This window comes from Primulina eburnea, chromosome 3 (genome assembly GCF_022965805.1).
Source record: "Primulina eburnea isolate SZY01 chromosome 3, ASM2296580v1, whole genome shotgun sequence".
Lineage (NCBI taxonomy): Eukaryota > Viridiplantae > Streptophyta > Magnoliopsida > Lamiales > Gesneriaceae > Primulina > Primulina eburnea.
The window spans coordinates 118,778-138,025 of NC_133103.1; the positions used below are offsets into that span (position 1 = coordinate 118,778).

At 38.8% G+C, this 19,248-nt stretch overlaps 1 protein-coding gene across 5 annotated transcripts in view; it reads right to left on the reverse strand.

Moving 5' to 3' along the window:
- The window catches only part of LOC140824973 (CHD3-type chromatin-remodeling factor PICKLE-like), a 42,046-nt gene that overhangs the window by 21,784 nt on the left and 1,014 nt on the right, over window positions 1–19,248 (reverse strand). For all 5 annotated transcript variants that reach the window (XM_073186411.1, XM_073186413.1, XM_073186412.1 and 2 more), the window contains exons 3-18: window positions 18,343–18,480; window positions 18,104–18,258; window positions 17,613–17,774; window positions 16,213–16,460; window positions 16,025–16,120; window positions 15,791–15,927; window positions 15,509–15,721; window positions 15,318–15,425; window positions 14,386–14,436; window positions 14,178–14,277; window positions 13,407–13,549; window positions 13,227–13,324; window positions 12,763–12,901; window positions 12,509–12,678; window positions 5,275–5,341; window positions 5,061–5,183 (exon numbers count right to left, since the gene is read on the reverse strand). In XM_073186411.1, the coding sequence (XP_073042512.1) occupies window positions 5,061–5,183; window positions 5,275–5,341; window positions 12,509–12,678; window positions 12,763–12,901; window positions 13,227–13,324; window positions 13,407–13,549; window positions 14,178–14,277; window positions 14,386–14,436; window positions 15,318–15,425; window positions 15,509–15,721; window positions 15,791–15,927; window positions 16,025–16,120; window positions 16,213–16,460; window positions 17,613–17,774; window positions 18,104–18,258; window positions 18,343–18,480 (2,148 nt within the window). The remainder of the gene's footprint in view (window positions 1–5,060; window positions 5,184–5,274; window positions 5,342–12,508; window positions 12,679–12,762; window positions 12,902–13,226; window positions 13,325–13,406; window positions 13,550–14,177; window positions 14,278–14,385; window positions 14,437–15,317; window positions 15,426–15,508; window positions 15,722–15,790; window positions 15,928–16,024; window positions 16,121–16,212; window positions 16,461–17,612; window positions 17,775–18,103; window positions 18,259–18,342; window positions 18,481–19,248) is intronic.

A 19,248-nucleotide genomic window follows, 5' to 3' on the forward strand; every position in this document is an offset into this window, starting at 1 on the left:
TCCCCGTCGGAGGTATTATGTTCTTGCCCTATTGTGACCACCTCAATCTTTTCTGCTTCTAATTGAATCCCGTGGTCATTTGCTACTTCAATAGGTCTTTTAACGCTGTTCCATCCCGCTAATCCTCGAGTACCTTCCTTTAGAACCTGTGCATAGGATCTTTTCTCGTAAACTTTATATGCAGAAATGTTAACCGAGTCGACGTAAATGCGCACATTCAAGGACCCACGTGGTGAATAAATTGTCAAAGAGCTGTTAATGAAACCCCCTTCTAATCCCACCACTTTGATTTTAGCAGCTTTCAAGTCCTTTAAGAAGATGGTGTCATGGCTAATATCCAACAATCCACCGCACGTATCCCCCACAATTTGAAGCATTTCAGTTGTCCACATATCCCAAGGTAGTCCCACAATCCTGATCCAACTGTTGCAGCATTCGTAAACTTCGTCGTTAGTGTTAATGTCATTCCTCCCCTGTTGAAAACACAGGGAAATACCCTTTTCGAAGAAACACTTGCCAAGTTTCAAATAAAATTCAAAGTCCTCTCTCCTAGCTGGCCACCACAATGTCTGATTAGCCTTGAAAGGGAAAATCTCAATCTTCATGTCAACCGCCTTACCAAGGGAAAATGTTACCATTTCCCAGGAAATATTAACGCAATCTTTCGTTACAATCAGTGCTTTATTCCAGTCTTTGTTCAAACATTGTCTGAATTCTTTACGTGCATCAACATTCCCTGATCCTATAGTGTTTGGACTAATCTTACCACCGAACACAGATCGTCGATGTTTTAGATTGCCCTTCGTATAACTTTCTCCTTCCCGCATGCCGCTGTTCAGAATTTTCCCTACAAAAAATGCAATACATTTCCAGCCTTTCTCATACCTTCCACTTGGTATTATAATTCTCTGTTTTTTACCAGCCCTCTCAGTTTTGGAGACTTCAATATAGCTTCCTCGTGTGTTGACAAATTTTTGCACTGATATAATTACTTCCCCCCTTCGAATTCTGTTGAAAGTACTATGTGATTTGGGGTTGGAGATATATTCCCCCATAATTTTCCTCAGCCAGAAAGCACTATCCCGACCAATTTCCAGCATATAACTCGCATTCCGAGTTCTTTCCGTCAAGCAAATAGAATCTCCCCTCTTACCCATCGTCGATTGGAAGATCTGGGGTATTCTGGTGATGTGAGATCCCCGAATGGTAGGGGTCACTGATAATCTGATTGGGGAGTTTTTGGTATCAATTGAAATCCGATGTAATGATTACATAAACTGGTGGTTTTCATCCATTTACAGGCCGGTAAAGCCCAGAGACATGGAGCTATTTTGGGATGAATTAGCTGGGCTAAATTCGATTTGTGGGGATAACTGGTGCCTCGATGGGGACTTTAATGTCGTAAGAAATTCGGGAGAAAAAATGAATAGTCTATCAAACACCACGAGCATGAACTGTTTTGACTGTTTGATAAAACATTTGGAGCTCCACGACCCACCATCGTTGAATGTCAAATACACATGGTCAAATTTTAGGGCAGACCCGATTTGTTTCGCTTAGACAGATTTCTCATTTCAAGAGGTTGGAAGGACATATTCTCCACATTTAGACAAACGGTGTTACCCAGAATTACATCGGATCACTGTCCTCTCTTGCTAGATACCGCTAAGTTGAGATGGAGGCCCGCGCCGTTAAGATTTGAGAATGCTTGGTTGTCCCATTACAAATTTAAAGATTTGGTTCGGACGTGGTGGAATAACGGGGGTATTCAGGGGTGGGAAGGTTATAAATTCATGAGAAAACTGAAAGAAATCAAAATTGAAATTTTAAAATGGAATAGAAAAGTGTTTGGAAATGTGGAAGTCAGACTTAAAGAACTAACCAGTAAGATTACGGAGCTGGATGAGCTAGAGGTCGGTGGTACTTGGTCGGAATTACTCAATGAGGAAAGAAGGAAAGCAAGGTATGAGTTGGAAAACGTATCATTTTCAAAATTCCAAATAGAAAGTCAAAAAGCCAAAGTAACATGGCTCAAGGAAGGGGATCAGAACTCAAAATTCTTTCACACCATACTCAATAACAGAAGGAATAGAGCATTGATAGACAGAATAGAGTTGGAGGATGGAACGGTGGTTGCCGAGGAGAGTCTCATTGAAGAAAAAATTATTAACTTCTACACAAACTTGTATAGGAAAGCGGACGGGGTAGGCGGGGATTTTGACGGAGTGGGGGGAGACCTTAACGGCTTGGATTGGAGTCCACTACAAAGTATTGATGCAGAGGAGTTGGAGAAGCCATAGAGGAAGAGATCAAAAAGGCGGTGATGGACAGTGATGGATCCAAAGCCCCAGGGCCGGATGGTTTCACAATGGCTTTCTATCAGAAAAATTGGGACACAGTAAAAGCGGATCTAGTAAGGGTGTTTGCTGAATTTTTTGAAAATGGGATTGTCAATGGAATCACAAACGAAACCTACATATGTCTCATTCCAAAGAAAAAAGAAGTGAGCAAGATCAATGATTTCAGACCTATTAGTTTGATTACGAGTTTGTATAAGATATTGGCTAAAGTCTTAGCAAGTAGATTGAAGAAAGTCTTGAGCAATACTATTGCGGAGAATCAGTATGCTTTTGTTAAAGGCCGACAAATCCTGGATTGTTGCCTTATTGCTGTCGACAGAAGAAAAAGAAATATGGGTACTCAAAGTTGACTTGGAAAAGACATATGACAACGTCGATTGGAGATTTCTAGATTTCGTGTTGAGTAAGAAGGGATTTGGTGAGAGATGGAGGAGGTGGATTAGGGGGTGTTTTCAAATGTTTTCTTCTCAATCTTTATCAATGGAAGGCCGCGTGGGAAAATAACGGGGGAGAGAGGATTTAGACAAGGTGATCCATTATCACATTTTCTTTTTAACATTGTCGTCGATGGGTTGGGGCGGACCACAGATGGTGGACAAGGCCAGGGAAGTGAATGAAATAAGAGGTCTTGAAGTAGGGAAAGAAAAGATTGAAATATCGCATATTGAATTTGCAGATGATACATTGTTTTTCACAAAATCAAAGAGACGCTTCTTGGGAATAGTCGATATACTCAAATCGTTTGGTGCCAATTCGGGCCTGAGAATAAATCTGGAAAAAAGTGTCGTCATGGGCTTGAATTTTTCAGAAGAGGAAATCGATGAAACGGTTTCAACAATCGGATGCAACAAAGAAATGTGGCCGAACAAGTATCTTGGGGTACCTTTGGGTGGTAATCCCACACTTGGAATTTTGAGAACCCGTGTTATCTAAAATGTCAAATAAGTTAGCAAGTTGGAAAAAGTCGTTTCTATCGGGGGGGCCAAACAAAGTAATATCATTCGCTTTTGGGAGGATGTTTGGGAGGGGGATTTCTCATTCAAAGACTGTTTTCCATCATTGTTTCAGATATGCATTTCAACTAATAAACCTATTCGTAACTTCGTAGATTTTTTCGAACAACAGTGACAGTCAGTCTTTCAGTTGGAATGTGAGGTTTAGCAGATATTTGAACGATGTTGAGTTACTTGAGTTCACTTCTCTTTTAGGAGTATTAGAGAGGGTAAGGTTAGAGTCTAGGATTGAGGATTTTAGAGTTTGGGAGGGAGATAATTTCGGTTTGTTCTCTTTTAGATCTTTTTACAACTCTTTCTTTCAATTATCAATTTTCCCATTATTCTCATATTTTAATAATATCAAGAAAGTACACGTCCCACAAAAGGTTCAGATTTTCTCATGGATCGTGGCCCTGGGGAAATTACCGACATGTGAATCAGTGCAAAGAAGATGGCCTGACTGCGTAATAAGCCCGCATTGGTGTTGTCTATGCCGAAAGCAAGAGGAAAAAATAGATCATTTACTCCTACATTGCTCCTTCTCTGGTGCTATTTGGATGAAAGCCTTAAAAGAGCTGGGATTTCAATGGACATTTCCAAGGAAGGCTCAAGATCTATTCATTATTGAACCAGGGCGTCACAGTGGGAGAAAGTCATCCGCCTCTACTGTAACATTATCCAATATTATAATAAAGTTTTTTTGCTATCAAAAAAAAAGAAACTGAAACTGAAACAATATATTATTTGATTTCCCACTGTAATCCAAAATCTGTGATTCAAGACTAGGTTTCAAACAACCAGAACAGAAGCGCAAGTCATTGAAGGAGAGGATGTAACCCTCTTCCAAGGTGAAAGGAAAGTCACACATTATGGGAGCATTAAATAAATGGCACAACACCAAAAAAAGAAAGAGGGGGATGTAGGAACAACAAACACATAGCCGATGTCATGTCATCAAGATTCTTAATGCAATGCAACTGTTTTGAAAAACCAACATGCAGAGAAGTGGGTTAGGACATAGCTCGATTAAAGAAGTAAAAATGGAAGAAAACAAAGCCTCTAGCAAAAGCAGCTTCCTGGAAACATCCAAATGCTGTTTGACTCTCTAATATTATATAAGCACAGGTTCAGTTTCACTGACATACTAAACTAAGGGGAAATTTTGGGTGGTTCAGCCCCTATGACAAATGGCATATCATTTCCACGTATCAGCAACTAACAAGGAAGAAACATTAGGGTATTCATCCTCGTCCGACTAAAATTAATCCAACATATTCGTTTAGCCTCTATAAGATTACCATTTTGGAACATGTCAATTTAAGTGAGAGAGTAATTTAAATTTTGGAAATTTCAATTTAGATCTGTGCCTACGTGATAAGGACAAAGATGACCACCAATGTGATGTTTTCTAAACTTACACAAAGATGGTGCATACACTGACAAATCTAATTTACATTTGAGATGAAATTCTCCATAGGAATTAATTATATTCTGAAAGTTTTGTGAATAGCAACTTATAGTGAGTGGTACATTACACTAGACTATTTTCACATGTTTATTTCATATATACTCTAGAATAACATTGCACTTATAATAGAAATTGCAGAGATTTTGTTATACAGTACGTACCTTCAAATTGAAATTATACTTTTCAATGTCGTGGTGAAAAGGAAAAACTATGCATACTATCACATGACATCTTTACCTGATTTATATTCTGTGTCTTAAGCTTTCCGACAACAAGATGCTCCAAAACCATTTTCTTTTTGGTCATCTGCATCATTCTTTCCTCGATGGTTCCTCTAGTTATGAGTCTGTAAATCATCACCTGCACACAAAAAAAGTCACACCACTGATAAGCCTAGTGACAAATTGAAGATTCAAGAGTCTGCCAAAATATGATCAACAAGTTGTACAACCTTATTAGTTTGACCAAGTCGATGAGCTCTTGCCATTGCCTGCAGATCAGCATGAGGATTCCAATCGCTGCAAATTTCAGGAACTCAAAATTAATATAAGTATATTTTAAGAGAACGCTATGTGTATGGCATAACAAAAGTCATTATTTCACCGGTCACAATGGACAATTCAACAGTGTTTCACAACATTAAAGCAGATTCATGACATTCAAATAAAAAATAAAGTACTGCTTATAATACCTAATTATATCCATGATACCAATCACAACTGACTAGATACCTCCATCCCAAAGAATCAATGCAACTAATACTGTCAATAAATCTCATAATCGCAATCATAACTTATAAGGTCAAGAGCTTTTGTGACCTCATAATATGACACACACAAGCGCATTATATTTTTTTTTTTGATAAGAAACTAGATATATTAAGATAATTTAGGTTACATCCTTAGTGCGGATAAGAAATCCGCATCACAGTTATGTGTGCTAGCAAAGCCAGCCCCTAAAGACCGCTACATTACAATATTATTTTACAGTAACCCATTTTCCTTAACAACACTATCACAAAGACACATAATTCCAGTCCCTAATTAATTCAGAGATTCCTAAGTGCCGATATTCTTTCAAATTTGCTGCCCAAGCTGCGATTCTGTATTTCAATTTGTCCCATACTTGTTCGACTGAATCCGCATCATCTTCAAATATTCTTTTGTTCCTTTCCAGCCACAATGACCAGAAAACAAAATGGATAATCAATCTCCAGAATTTGCCAAGCCTTTTGTGCAATCGATTGCCGACTTCCCAAGTGAATAGATCTTTTGCTTGCCTCGGAGTTGCCCATTGAAAGCCCAACTCTTGTAAAACTCTGGACCATAAACCCGTGGAAAAAGAGCAATGCAGCATCAAATGATCTTGATTCTCGTCAGCATTCCGGCATAAACAGCACCACTGAGGACTGAGAAAACAATTCTTCCATCTTTTTTGCATAGAATCTGACGTAGGAAGCTTCCCCAATGCCACGATCCACGAGAAAATCTTAATCTTTTGTGGGACGTGTATTTTCCAGATATTATTAAAACAACAAACAGAGTTGGAATCGGAATTAGAAAAGAAGGAATTATAAAAGGAACTAACCGAAAACAACCCCGAAGGATCTCCCAACCAGATTCTATAATCCTCAATACCCAAGTTCAATCTGACCCTATCTAGGACACCCATTAAATCTGAAAATTCTCGAACCTCATCCTCTGTAAGATCTCTTCTAAATCTGACATCCCAAATGATAGAACCACCCCCCCCCCCCCCACAGTTGACAACATCTAAGAATTGATTGATAGGAAGATTGACAGAAACAGAAATACGAAACAAGGAAGGAAATCTTACCCTAAACGAGACATCTCCCTCCCAAATATCCTCCCAGAAACGAATAAGATTACCCTGCTTAGGCACTACCCTGACAAGTTGATGGAAAGCCTGGTAAGACCGAGAAATGAATTTCCAGGGGCTTCTGAATGTCACTCTATCCGCCAACCCCAAATCCCATCCATTCTCCTGTAATCCATAGATGCTTTTGATTACATTTTTCCACATCGAGCCTTTTTCCACCGACCCTCTCCACCACCATTTCCCAAGCAATGCCTTGTTCCTGAGACAAATATCCCCCACTCCCAAACCACCTTTGTCCTTTGGTTTACACACTTGTTTCCATCCGACCACATGATAGTGTTTATCTCCAACATCTCCATCCCACAAAAAATCCCTCATCATTTTCTCCATCATTGATGCCACCTTTATTGGAACTTTAAAGAGTGACATGTAAAAAGAAGGTAAAGCACAAAGTACGGCTTTGATCAAAATTGATCGACCACCTCTCGAAAGGAACCCCTTTTTCCAACTTGCCAATTTCTTGGACATTTTTGATAGAACAACTTCCCAGAATTCCACTTTGTTGGGGTTCCCTCCCAAAGGTACCCCAAGATACCGTATAGGCCAACACTCTTTTCTACAACCCACCAACATAGACAAATCTTTAACCTCGTCGTCCGCGCAATTCATTCCCAACACAACACTCTTCGCAAGATTAATTTTCAGTCCAGAAATACCGCCAAACCGATCGATTATGTCCATCAATGCCTCCACATCATTGCTCGAATTTGCGAAAAACAAAGTGTCATCCGCAAATTGCAAATGAGTAATTTCCAATTTTTCTTTCCCAACTTCTAATCCCATTAATACCTTTGCCTCCCTCGACCTGTCCACCATCCTCCCCAACACATCGACAACTAGATTGAAAAGAAACGGTGATAAAGGGTCCCCTTGTCTTAGCCCTCTTTCCCCTTTTATTTTTCCACATGGTTTGCCATTGATAATGATCGAAAACGATACGCTAGAAACACATCCCCTTATCCACCTACGCCATCTCTCCCCAAAACCTTTCATTCGAAGCACGTAATCAAGGAATTTCCAATCAACTTTGTCATACGCCTTCTCCAAATCTATTTTTAGCAGGTAGCCCTTCTTTTTCTTGCGACGATATTCTTCCACCACCTCGTTGGCTATAAGGCAGCAATCTAAAATCTGTCTGCCTTTGATGAATGCGCATTGATTCTCAGCCACGGTTGCACCCAAAATTTTCTTCAATCTATTCGTCAACACCTTAGCCAATATCTTATACAAACTCGTAATCAAACTGATCGGTCTAAAGTCGTTGATTTTTCTCGCATCTTCTTTCTTTGGAATAAGACAGAGATAAGTCTCATTAGTAATTCCATTAATAATCCCAGTTTCAAAGAATTCAGCAAACACTCTCATCAAATCCACTCTCACCGTGTCCCAATTATCTTGAAAGAATGCCATTGTGAATCCATCCGGTCCTGGAGCTTTTGAGCCATCACTGTCATTAACCACTCTTTTGATCTCCTCTTCTACAAAAGGTTTTTCCAGCTCTTCTGCATCGACATTCAATAACGGACACCAATTCAAACCATTTAGGGCCAACATTAAATCCTCACCACACCGTCCCTCATTTACCGAATTCTTAAACAGTGATCCATAGAATTTTAAAATTTCTTGTTCAATCTGAATGCCATCAGTGATCTCACTTCCATCATCCAACTCCACTCGGTCTATGAATGACCTGTTTCTTCTATGTGTCAATAGTCTGTGGAAAAATTTAGAATTTTGGTCCCCATCTCTTATCCACTTAACCTTAGCTTTCTGACTTTGTATCTGGAATTTTCTGAATGTCATTGTCTCCAACTCGCACCTCACCTCCTTTCTTTCTTTATTTAACTCGTCTGACCACTGACCTCCCGCCTCAATCCCATCCAACCACTGAATCCTGCTGCTCAACTCTTGTAATCTTACCCCTACATCTCCAAAGACTTGTCTGTTCCAAATAGAAACTTTTTTCTTAGTGTGCCGTAATTTCTGCATGAAGTTATAACCCTCCCATCCCTGAAAAACCCCTTCTGTCCACCATGAACTCACTTGATCTTTGAATTTTGGGTATGACAACCAAGCATTTTCAAATCTAAAAGGAATGGGACCCCATTTCAGCTTAGTTGTATCTAGCAATACTGGACAATGGTCCGATGTAATTCTTGGTAAAACCGTTTGTCTCACCGATGGGAATAAAGAACTCCAACCCCCCGAGAAAAAGAATCTGTCAAGGCGACAGCAAATGGGTACCTCTCTAAAATTTGACCACGTGAACTTAGCATTCAACAGCGGTGGGTCGTGGAGTTCCAATTCTTCTACCAAACCATCAAAACAGCACATGCTTGTCGTTACTGATTGACTGTTCATTTTCTCCCCCAAATTCCTTACAACATTAAAATCCCCTCCTAGACACCAATTGTTCCCACAAATCGTCTTCAAACCCGCTAATTCATCCCAAAAGAATTCCCTCATCGACGGTTTAACAGGTCCATAAATTCCCGAGAACCACCAAACTGCCCCATCATTCCGATTAATCTCAATTGATACCGAATACTCCCCAATCAAATTATTAGTAACTGAAACTCCTCGGGGATCCCACATGATGAGAATCCCCCCTGATGTTCCAACCGAGGGGAGACATACCCAATCAACAAACCTTGACTTCCAAACACTTGCAATGAATTTCCTATCCACCTTTTCTTTTTTAGTTTCTAAAAGAACCACAATATCCGGTCTTGCATGTCGAATAACCATCTTAACCATTTGTCTTCTTCTCAGTGCCCCTCCCCCTCTTATATTCCAAGTTAGAATTAACATAAAAACACACTGGATCCCTTCAGTTGATCACCTCTATGATCACTAGTGACACTGATATTCCTCAACCATTCCTTCGCATCGGACTCGCATGGCTGCTTATCCCCTGATTGACAATCCTCATCTCTACACTTACCTACCTCCTTGCTTGCCTGATCAACAAATTTCTCCCCCCCAGCCCCCTTCATTGTATCTCTATCACAGCCCGGCTTTCCAACAACCAGTCCTACCCCACCCCCCCCTAATATACCGGTAGATAAACCTAATGCTGAAAATGATGATGGAAAAAAGGCATTAAGTGAAAAGGATTGAGAAAGAATGGAGGATTGGATATCTTTAAATACCTGTCCCACTATAGGTTTCGATTTTTCAGGCAGATAATTGCATGAGTCGTCTCCCTCCGTCGATTCAAACAGCCTCTCCAGATCAGGAGTATCTTCCTCAGCGTTCACAGATTCTTCGTAGCTGGCTGAACCATTGCTTTCAGATTCCGTATACTCAAGCTCCGCATCTTGCAATTCGTCTTGAGAATCGTCACAAACCAAATCTTCAAATTCTTCCGAAAGATCGGGTTCAGGATCTTTGTGAATCCCGCTAACATTTCGTTCGGTGTTGCCCGTCATCTCTCCTTTCATTTTACTTCTTCTGCAGTATGTTTTGAAGCATTTATTCCCATCTGAGCGAATCCTCTCAGCTTCAGCTGTAGTGTCCATGTCATCACCCTGCTGTTTATTCAGGGAATCAATTGAAGTTCTTCTGAATTTTGATGCGTCTTTTGGATCAACCTTACTCAATATCTTGATCACCTTTCTCCCCTGAGAATGATTAGTGGCCTCTGTTTTCTCTCCTGTAGTTTTTTGTTGTTCATTTGAATTGATGATCCCGCTGGACTCCACCAACCTATCTCTTGGTCCTCCTGATCCGTGTTGTCCTCTTAACTCTGTCTCACTAGTATCTTGGCCATGTACACTGACCTGTATAGACTTTTCAGCTGCTGTCTCAGTTATTGGTTTCTCCAGGGTTGATAATGTCTTATAGATATTGTTATTGCCCCAACCCGCCAAAATTTTTCTCCCATTCACTACTACTTGAGCATATGTCTGTCTATCATACTGTTCATATCCCTTAGTATCAAAGGATTCAACCCTAATTCCTATCTCCGTAAGCCTCCCTTCCAACGGAATATCCATCTTAGTTTTTATGAAACCTCCTTGAGTCCCCTTTACCTTAATTTTAGCTGCCCCAAGAACTCTGAAGTGTAGAGTATCAGTGCTAATTGCCAGCAAACCACCACACTGCTCGCCAATTACTTTAAATGTAGCGGGCTTCCATAAATCCCACGGTAATCCAGTAATACATATCCAACTATTACAACAACTTTCTACCGACGCTGTCGAATTAATATCTTGTGACCAACCTTCAAATTCCAGAATCACTCCGAAATTAAAGAACCCTTTTTTCAAATTAATAAAAGTGGAGAACTCTTGCATATTGGAAGGCCACCATAACGCTTTATTGGCTTGAAACGGGAATAACTCAACTTTCCGTTTTGTTTCTATACCAAGCACTTTTTCAATTAGCTCCCATGAGGAATTAACTCTGCCTCTGGTCACAACGATTGATTCATTCCATGTCTTCTTCAATCTCACATTATCACAGCATGCCGAATTTGTTGCCATCCCACTGTCGCCATTCTTCCCCAAAGCACTCTCGTCTTTCCGAATTATCTTAGGCAATGCCTGGGCAGCTCCTTGAACGCAATTTTTGCTTGAATACCTCCTCTGGAGAGTCCCTGTCATCAGTTTATCCAAAGCATCTGATAATTTTACCCACCCCTCTAATTTGAATCCGCTAGGAACAACTGTAATCTGTCTTCTGCCCTGCATATTATATTTTGAAAGCTCTAGGAATTTTCCTCTTTTATTGTCAAAGGCCTGAATGGTAACAACTGCATTCCTTCCTCTATACCGATGGAAATTCGAGCCTGTTCTATACGATAGAAAGTAATCTTTAAACCTAAGGCTGATCCAGCGTGCCTCCTCAAAATCGAAGTCCATCATATATTCTGATTTCTTGGTTCTCTCAGACCACCAAATCGATCTACCTCCAGTCCCTATCCTCAAGGAGAATATTTTAAACTCGATCTTGACCGTTTCTTCCCAGGTTCGAATCTTGGGGCCAATAAAACCAGATCTCCTGCTCCCAACGAGTGACGGAATCATACCCGCGACAAGAAAAAACGGGAAAACGGGAAGCAAAAGGAAAGGGAACGATAACGATAATCTGGAATCGGAATAGGAAAAAGGACGAAAAAAGGACGAGGCTACGACCGCCGACGGCCGGCGACCGTCGCCGGAGAAAGAAAAGCCGAGCAGTCAGCAGGAGTTTGGAATAAAATTGATGAAGGGCCAGCGAGGGAATTCGGTTTGTTGAACGGGAAAAAGGGGGGAGAGCATTTTTCAAAAAATTCTCTCACTACAAACTCCAAAAGGGTAGATCACACAAGCGCATTATAAATCAACTTGAACTAACATCTTTTCAACAGTTAGCTTTTTCTCTGTGGATTGATCATCCTACAATATTAAATTATCAAGACTACCAAAAACTCAGGGCAAGAGTGAGTACTAAAGAACAGAAGCAGAGAGATTTAACAATGATAGATGCCCCAATTCTAAGCATTGGGGATTCTATGATAAATATAGCTTTGCACATTTCAAAGGCAGTAGATATCGAATCTTGCACATAGCTCAAATTTAAACTTTTAAGTTACGAAATGGGCAATAGGGGGAAGATAAAATCACTGTGAGGGCCCGTGCACGGGTCATCACAATCGCAGCCCATTTTTCCTTCACCACAGCAAGTAACATAGCTCAAATAAGCACAATGAACAAACATAAAGAACCGATACATCACCCAAATACAAAACCAGGATACAAATACGCAAATAACTGCTACTGAACCCACGAACATCATATTACCTGTCATATATGATTACTGTATCAGCAGTTGCAAGATTTATTCCCAAACCTCCAGCTCTAGTTGATAGCAGAAAGCAAAATCTGGATGAATTCTTTGCATTAAACCTATCTATACGAATTTGTCTTTCTGCTCCACCAACTCTTCCATCAATCCTCTCGTAATGCCATTTCTAATGAGTACATGGGACTGTCAGTTCATGTTTTGAAATACATTTTTGGCATATCAATTAACGAGTTCAACTAAACATGAATACCCTATAATTGCAATAATCCTCTAACAAGTCCAACATATGCTGGAATTGAGTATATATCAGAACTCTGTGGCCTTGCTCTTTAAGCTTGACCATCATCTTGTCTAACAGCTGTAATTTTCCCGAGGATTCCAGAAATTGCCTGTTTATAATCGTAAAGAGAATCTTGTGAGCAGAAAAAATTCCCATCTGGATAAGTCAAAGCATAAATACAAAAATATATGAATGACACAGTAAACATCTTGTAAAACCACAATTATGTGCGGGTATCAAATGCAGGAATAACTCCATCAAGAAAATTCAGGAGAAAATCATTGTGTGTGTGTGTGTGTTTGGGAGGAGGGCATGCATATAGTACTTGTTAAATTATGTGCGGGTATCAAATGCAGGGAATAACTCCATCAAGAAAATTCAGGAGAAAATCATCGTGTGTGTGTATGTTTGGGGCGAGGGCATGCATATAGTACTTGTTAAACTCATTAGCATCCTCTGGTTCAACGCCTTCCAGCATAAAGGGATGACAACAGAGCTTACGCAGTTCCATCACCACATTTATGAGGGAAATCTAGCATCAACAAAAAGATTAAGCTTGATCCAAAGTCCTTCCAGTAAGGTGACAAGAACACAAACAATAATCTACAACACACCTGTGCGCCACCCTTGCGAGTTAATATTTGATAATTACGAGTCAAAATTGCTTTGTAATATTCTTTCTGCATGCTGCTCAATTCAACACGAAGAATGAGTTCTCTTTTAGGAGGCAGCTCTTTCATGACATCTTTCTTCAATCCTGCAAATCAAAGTTGTTGTCAAGGAAGTCTTGTTTTTAGAAATACAAAATTGCAGATCCTTCAGCATTGCAAAGTCCTCAAGTACATTGGTCCAGTTTCTTAGCAAGAAAAGGAAAAACAAAAAAAACAGCTTGATATAGCAAAAGCCAAAAAGGATGGCAACCACATGCAGTTAAGTCAATGGGAGAAAAATAAGCATTATGGATGAACTGGACATAAGAAACATACAATGAAGCTAGCAGATTGATTGTGCAGGCTGAATAGTATAGGAGAATCATAGATGCTGTGGGCAGAGAGATTAGATGAAAATAGGTTGCTGGTTTAACCGAGTCAAAACAAGGAATAAAATTGAGGGTACGAGCAGTTTGTGGGCCAAATGATGAAGTATAGCGTTTCATCCATGCGTACTTGTTTCTATAAAGGTTCGAGCAAATGGCTCTTGTCTTCCACGCATGCATCTTCGTAAATAATCAATCAATTTTTAAGCTAGTGAAAATTTGGATTTAGCCTTGCAGTGCTATTACCATGCTTGACAATAGTATATAATTTGCTTTAAGATGGTTCCTGTTCATTAAGGCGAGAAAATAACTACAAGTTCCAATTTACAAGATAAGTTTCAATTAATACTTCGCAGTAGATGTGGTGCCAACATCTTATGAAGCCTAGAGATTTGCTCCTCTTGATTTATATCCTTGAACTCCTCCTGGAATTCCTCTAAACTTCCAAACTGGAAATATATTTTGACAAAACAAAAGAATCATGGAAATTTTTTATATAATAATAGTTGATTTATTCACTAATGGTAAAAATAAAAATCAAGTCAGAAGACACTGACCTTCCCTGCATCAAGGAAATGCATAAGCATGAAAAGCTCATCTAAATTGTTCTGTAATTCAATAAGACAATGGTCATATAATCACATTACAAATTAAATGGCAGAAGTAAGTATTTTTTCAACTGTGAAATTCATAAGAAGCCATGCCACAACTGTTCAAATATAAAATGAAGGAAGAGTTTCAGAGACTCGTTGACTTCACAAGAATGACCTCGTAAAATAGAGGGCGTAGTGTCAAAGGACTGGTGTACAGCATTCACACAGGGATGGTAATGGAAGGTGAAGTGTCTCACCAATTTACATGCTTATCATAGCATAAAAAGCATGTGTGATGGTAATGGAAGGTGAAGTGTCTCACCAATTTACATGCTTATCATAGAATAAAAAGCAAAATTCTTGAGTATGTGTAAATATGACATCCCAGAGAGTTATTTGAATTTCGTTCGTAACTACAGACTGGCATTTAGGCCATCAGTCCTTGCAACCTGAATGGAATAGGGGAGGACCCAAAAAAAATTACAGCAGAAAGTAATTTCAATCATCCATCAATCTGAACTTGGTTTCATCAAGGATTGTTGACTCACTTGAAAATAACCTCACTCCACACAAGTCTCCATAAATTGACATTTATATACATCAATCCAGTAATAATTCGAAAAACCACATTCCGTCCGCTCATTCAAGATTATCCAATGATTTTGCAAAATAATCCAGCACAGTAGAATTATCAGTTCTCGCTGCAAGTTGTTAATAACAATATCCAACAAAGTACGACTAAGGTAACAACACAGAAAATTTGATATGCCTTTGCACAAACAGTAGTAGTTGCTCTATATAAAAATATGTGATAAGCATAAACAGCAGAATAATAGCAGAGTGCGAACACAGATCATAAGTATAATGTATCATAATGTAAATGAGTAACAATATACCTGAAGTGGAGTTCCGGTCAAGAGGATACGATGTCTGCTAGAGAACTGTTTCAAAGAAGAAAACAGCTTTGAATCCTTATTTTTAAGACGATGACCTTCATCAACTATCTACAAATAGATGCCAGCAGACATTAAAAGCAAGCATCAAATGGATATAAAAAACATTGCACTGCTAGGAAATGTCTGTTCACCATGCACTCCCATTTTATGGGTTTCAAAGATGATAAATCCATGTTGATCATTTCAAATGATGTCAAAAGAACGTCAAACTTTATTCTATCTTGTTTGCTTTCGCTGACTGTTTGACCAGATTTCTTCTTTTTGTTCTTCTTCTGATTTTTGGGATAATAGAATTCATATTCTCTTATCACAGAACGAGCATGAGCACCTCCGAGATACATCACCTGCAGCAATTGATTATTCATCAACATAAACACTAATTTACCATAATCCCAGACTTTATGCATACTTACAACATTCATATGAGGGGTCCAGGTGGCAAATTCACGTTCCCAGTTTCTCAATGTCGAAAGAGGAGCAATAACAAGATGTGGGTAATGAATCTCCCCAAAAAGAGATGCTAAAAATGCAATACTCTGTATTGTTTTACCTGAGCTCACAAACATTTAGTGCACAGAATTTTGCAACATAGAGAAAGTAAGAGAAAGAACGAGGAGAAGAACAATTTAAGGTGCAAAACAGCATACCAAGCCCCATCTCATCTGCAAGTATCACATGTGTTTGTTTGGACCAAGCAAAACGCAAGAAATTCAACCCTTCAAGCTGGTACGGATGCAATGAACCTTGATTTTTTAATTGATGATAACAGAGTCAAATAGAATATTATACGTGCTCAAAATGAAATATATACACTAAAATACAGAGCATCGCATACCTCCAGAAAGAAAATCAGGACTACTCTCAAAGTGTTGAAACTCTTTTTGTTTTTTCTTTGATTCAATGGCATCAAGAAGGCTGCTCTTCTGTTTTGACACCGATATCTTGTCAGATCGAGACTGCAAGCTATTAAATCTTTCAATTTCTTTTTGAAAAGATGCAATGTCTGATTCCAACTCCCAACTGCATTCATCATAGGGAAGCTCCTTCCATTTCACAAAGTATTCTTTCCCTTCACCTGCAATCCTGGTTTTCACCATAATTTGACAACAATTGGAATTAATGTGATAAATTAAATGCCAATGTATCATTTATACCATGGAAAACCAGCGACATTAAACTCAAGCTCAAAAATCAATCATATTTTGTGTTGTGACTCTTCAGTACAGAAATTCGTTTTATTTCTATACAAGACAAGAAAAATCTCTTAGCATAACAACTGTTCCGCGATTAGAAGTAAAGCCTTCAACCAACTCACATAGTCTGTTAAATGATAGTAGCCATCATATGTGAATGGCAGTACTAAAAAGATGAGCAAGCAACACACAGGTTAGAGCCAGAATGATTTTGATTTCCCAACAGTGATTGCTTTTCGTCCATGATTTTGAACATTTCTTCAAGATCTAACCATACAGATCGACAAGGCATGACACTACATAAAGTCATATACCTTAATTGAAATCAGCCTTTAATAAATTAAATCCATTTAGAGGAAGCTAAGTATTCCCTCGAAGCATTGATAGCACTGAATAAAGGTAAACATTCATTCAAAACTCAAACTTCTAAAAGCGCCAACAAAATTGAGCACATTTTGTACACCAAAGCAGAGGATAATCGAACATCTTTGAACAAACATATGCCAGTTTGATTCGAATATTCACTTCTAGATTCAGAACGCAAAGCCTGAAACAAATAATTTCTCCAAGCATTTTTTTTATAGAAAAATATGAATTTATTATAATAACAGAGAAGTTTACAAAGATAACGGATGAGCAATCCACAAGACAACTCACAATTTAGGGAACTAAATAATCGTTAGGAGCAAATAAATTTCTAATCCCTAACTAGATCTGATATAAGCAGGTGATTAAACTGTGGCATCTTAGTCGTCCAAGTCACAACTCTGAATTTAATCTTCTCCCATTTAATTAATTAAAATATTCCAAGAGTACGAGGTTTTTTGCCCTTTTCAGGTGACTAGACATGTCAATCAAAGCATTTTGACAATATGATTGACATGTCTAGTCAATCAAAGTGACAATATATAGTTCTTCTGAAAGTCCGAGACTTCTTTCAAAAAGAAAAAAAAATAAAAGGTCCAAGACTAAAATTTGACACAAGGCCTTGTCAAAATATCACAGTTATTCATTCAACGCGGCAAAAAGATGTATGTAAAACCTGCTGGCAATAATCCGATCAACGGTCGTCCAATCTGGTTTGATAGGACCGTAGTCATCCTCAGGGTTAGTTGGTGAAGACGCCTGTTTATGGAAGTTATTTATTTTGGTTTTTAAACGAGGATTTGACCTTTGCGCCTTAACAAATTCTATCTCGGGCACCCTGGAACAACATACAGATGATGCACAATATGAGTAAGAATAAGACAAGACATGCTTAATAATGAGAATATCACTGTGGAATTCAATCAGCGCCTTTTTTGGCACACTATTTAAGTGAATTTCAATTAGATGGTAGTATTATTCTAGAAGAATACTCAACTAATGATTATCATATATCACGTTACATGTGAAGTGATACTGTAATAGCTTGGTCACGATTTGGTGATTTTAAGCTGGGCAGATAACAGATGATACACTTCCCCTAGGAACATGCCTTAACATAATAACTTGACTAACTACATGGCAAATAGAGATCGTTGAAAATTATACCATGAGCAGTGGAGGTATGATAGGCCTTTCCACTTGACTAAATACTGGTTCATGAGAGCTTGATCCGACCCAAGCTTAGATGCATCACTATCGTCAATAGCAGTGGGACCCACCTCACAGTCAAGTATTTTCTCAATTTCGATGAGAGGGCCGATCTGACAAAAATCCTGGTTAAATAAGCAAACTAAAATTGCACCCATCCCTAAGTGGGCTGAAATTGGGAGCATAAAGATACATACGCATTCAGGACACTTCCAGGGACTAGGAATATGAGCCTTCAGTGGGGGTAGTAAACACTTTGGATGGAAGGCATAAGTACATGTTTCACAGCTCAAAAGATTGTCATCTTTGCCACAAGATTGACACAGGCCTTCCTTCTAATAACAGACAACATTGAAACAAATTATTTCTAGAAATTTGCAACTCGAAAAAGGCAGCAGAACATGTATGGCATGTATTTGCAATTGCAAGAATGTAAGGCACAGAAATCCACAATTTATTGCGATACATCCAATTTTTTTGCAAAAACGTACGATTTTAACTTATAACCCAGAGAAAAACAGAGGACAGCTTGCATGTCATAAATGCTCCTTGATCTCACTGTTATGTGTCTAAATGGTATTTAGTATTTCCCCGTCATAAAAACCGTTGCTGCTTTATTAATTGAAATATAATAACATAAGTCCAAGGATGCGGACGCACGATTGAATTTGGATTCCATTTTTTCTAATTTCGTGAGTAGGAAAAGATTACAAGTTGTTTACTAGACGTTCGTCCAATCCTGAATCCATGAAGGTTTTCCCAGGGACGTTCCCTTAGGCCTTACCTAACAACAGTTTTAAAAGACGCGAGTTTTGCGGCATGAATTTGAAGCCCCATTATTTATGCATCGAGATTTTTTGAGATGAAAATTGTTCGATAAACAATGTGGAACCAATTATAAATAGGAGATAAGTCAAAGGATAATTCTCTTATATGCACGTGTAGAAAATCAAATCAATCAAGGAAAATAGCCACAAGATGAAAAAAAAATTCACTTGAACCATTTAATTTCCACCACAATCAATTCCGATACCTAAAAGATTATTCGGCTTGGACAAAGGGAGGGAGGGGGTAGGGGTGGTAGTTAAAAGCAGACACCGGAA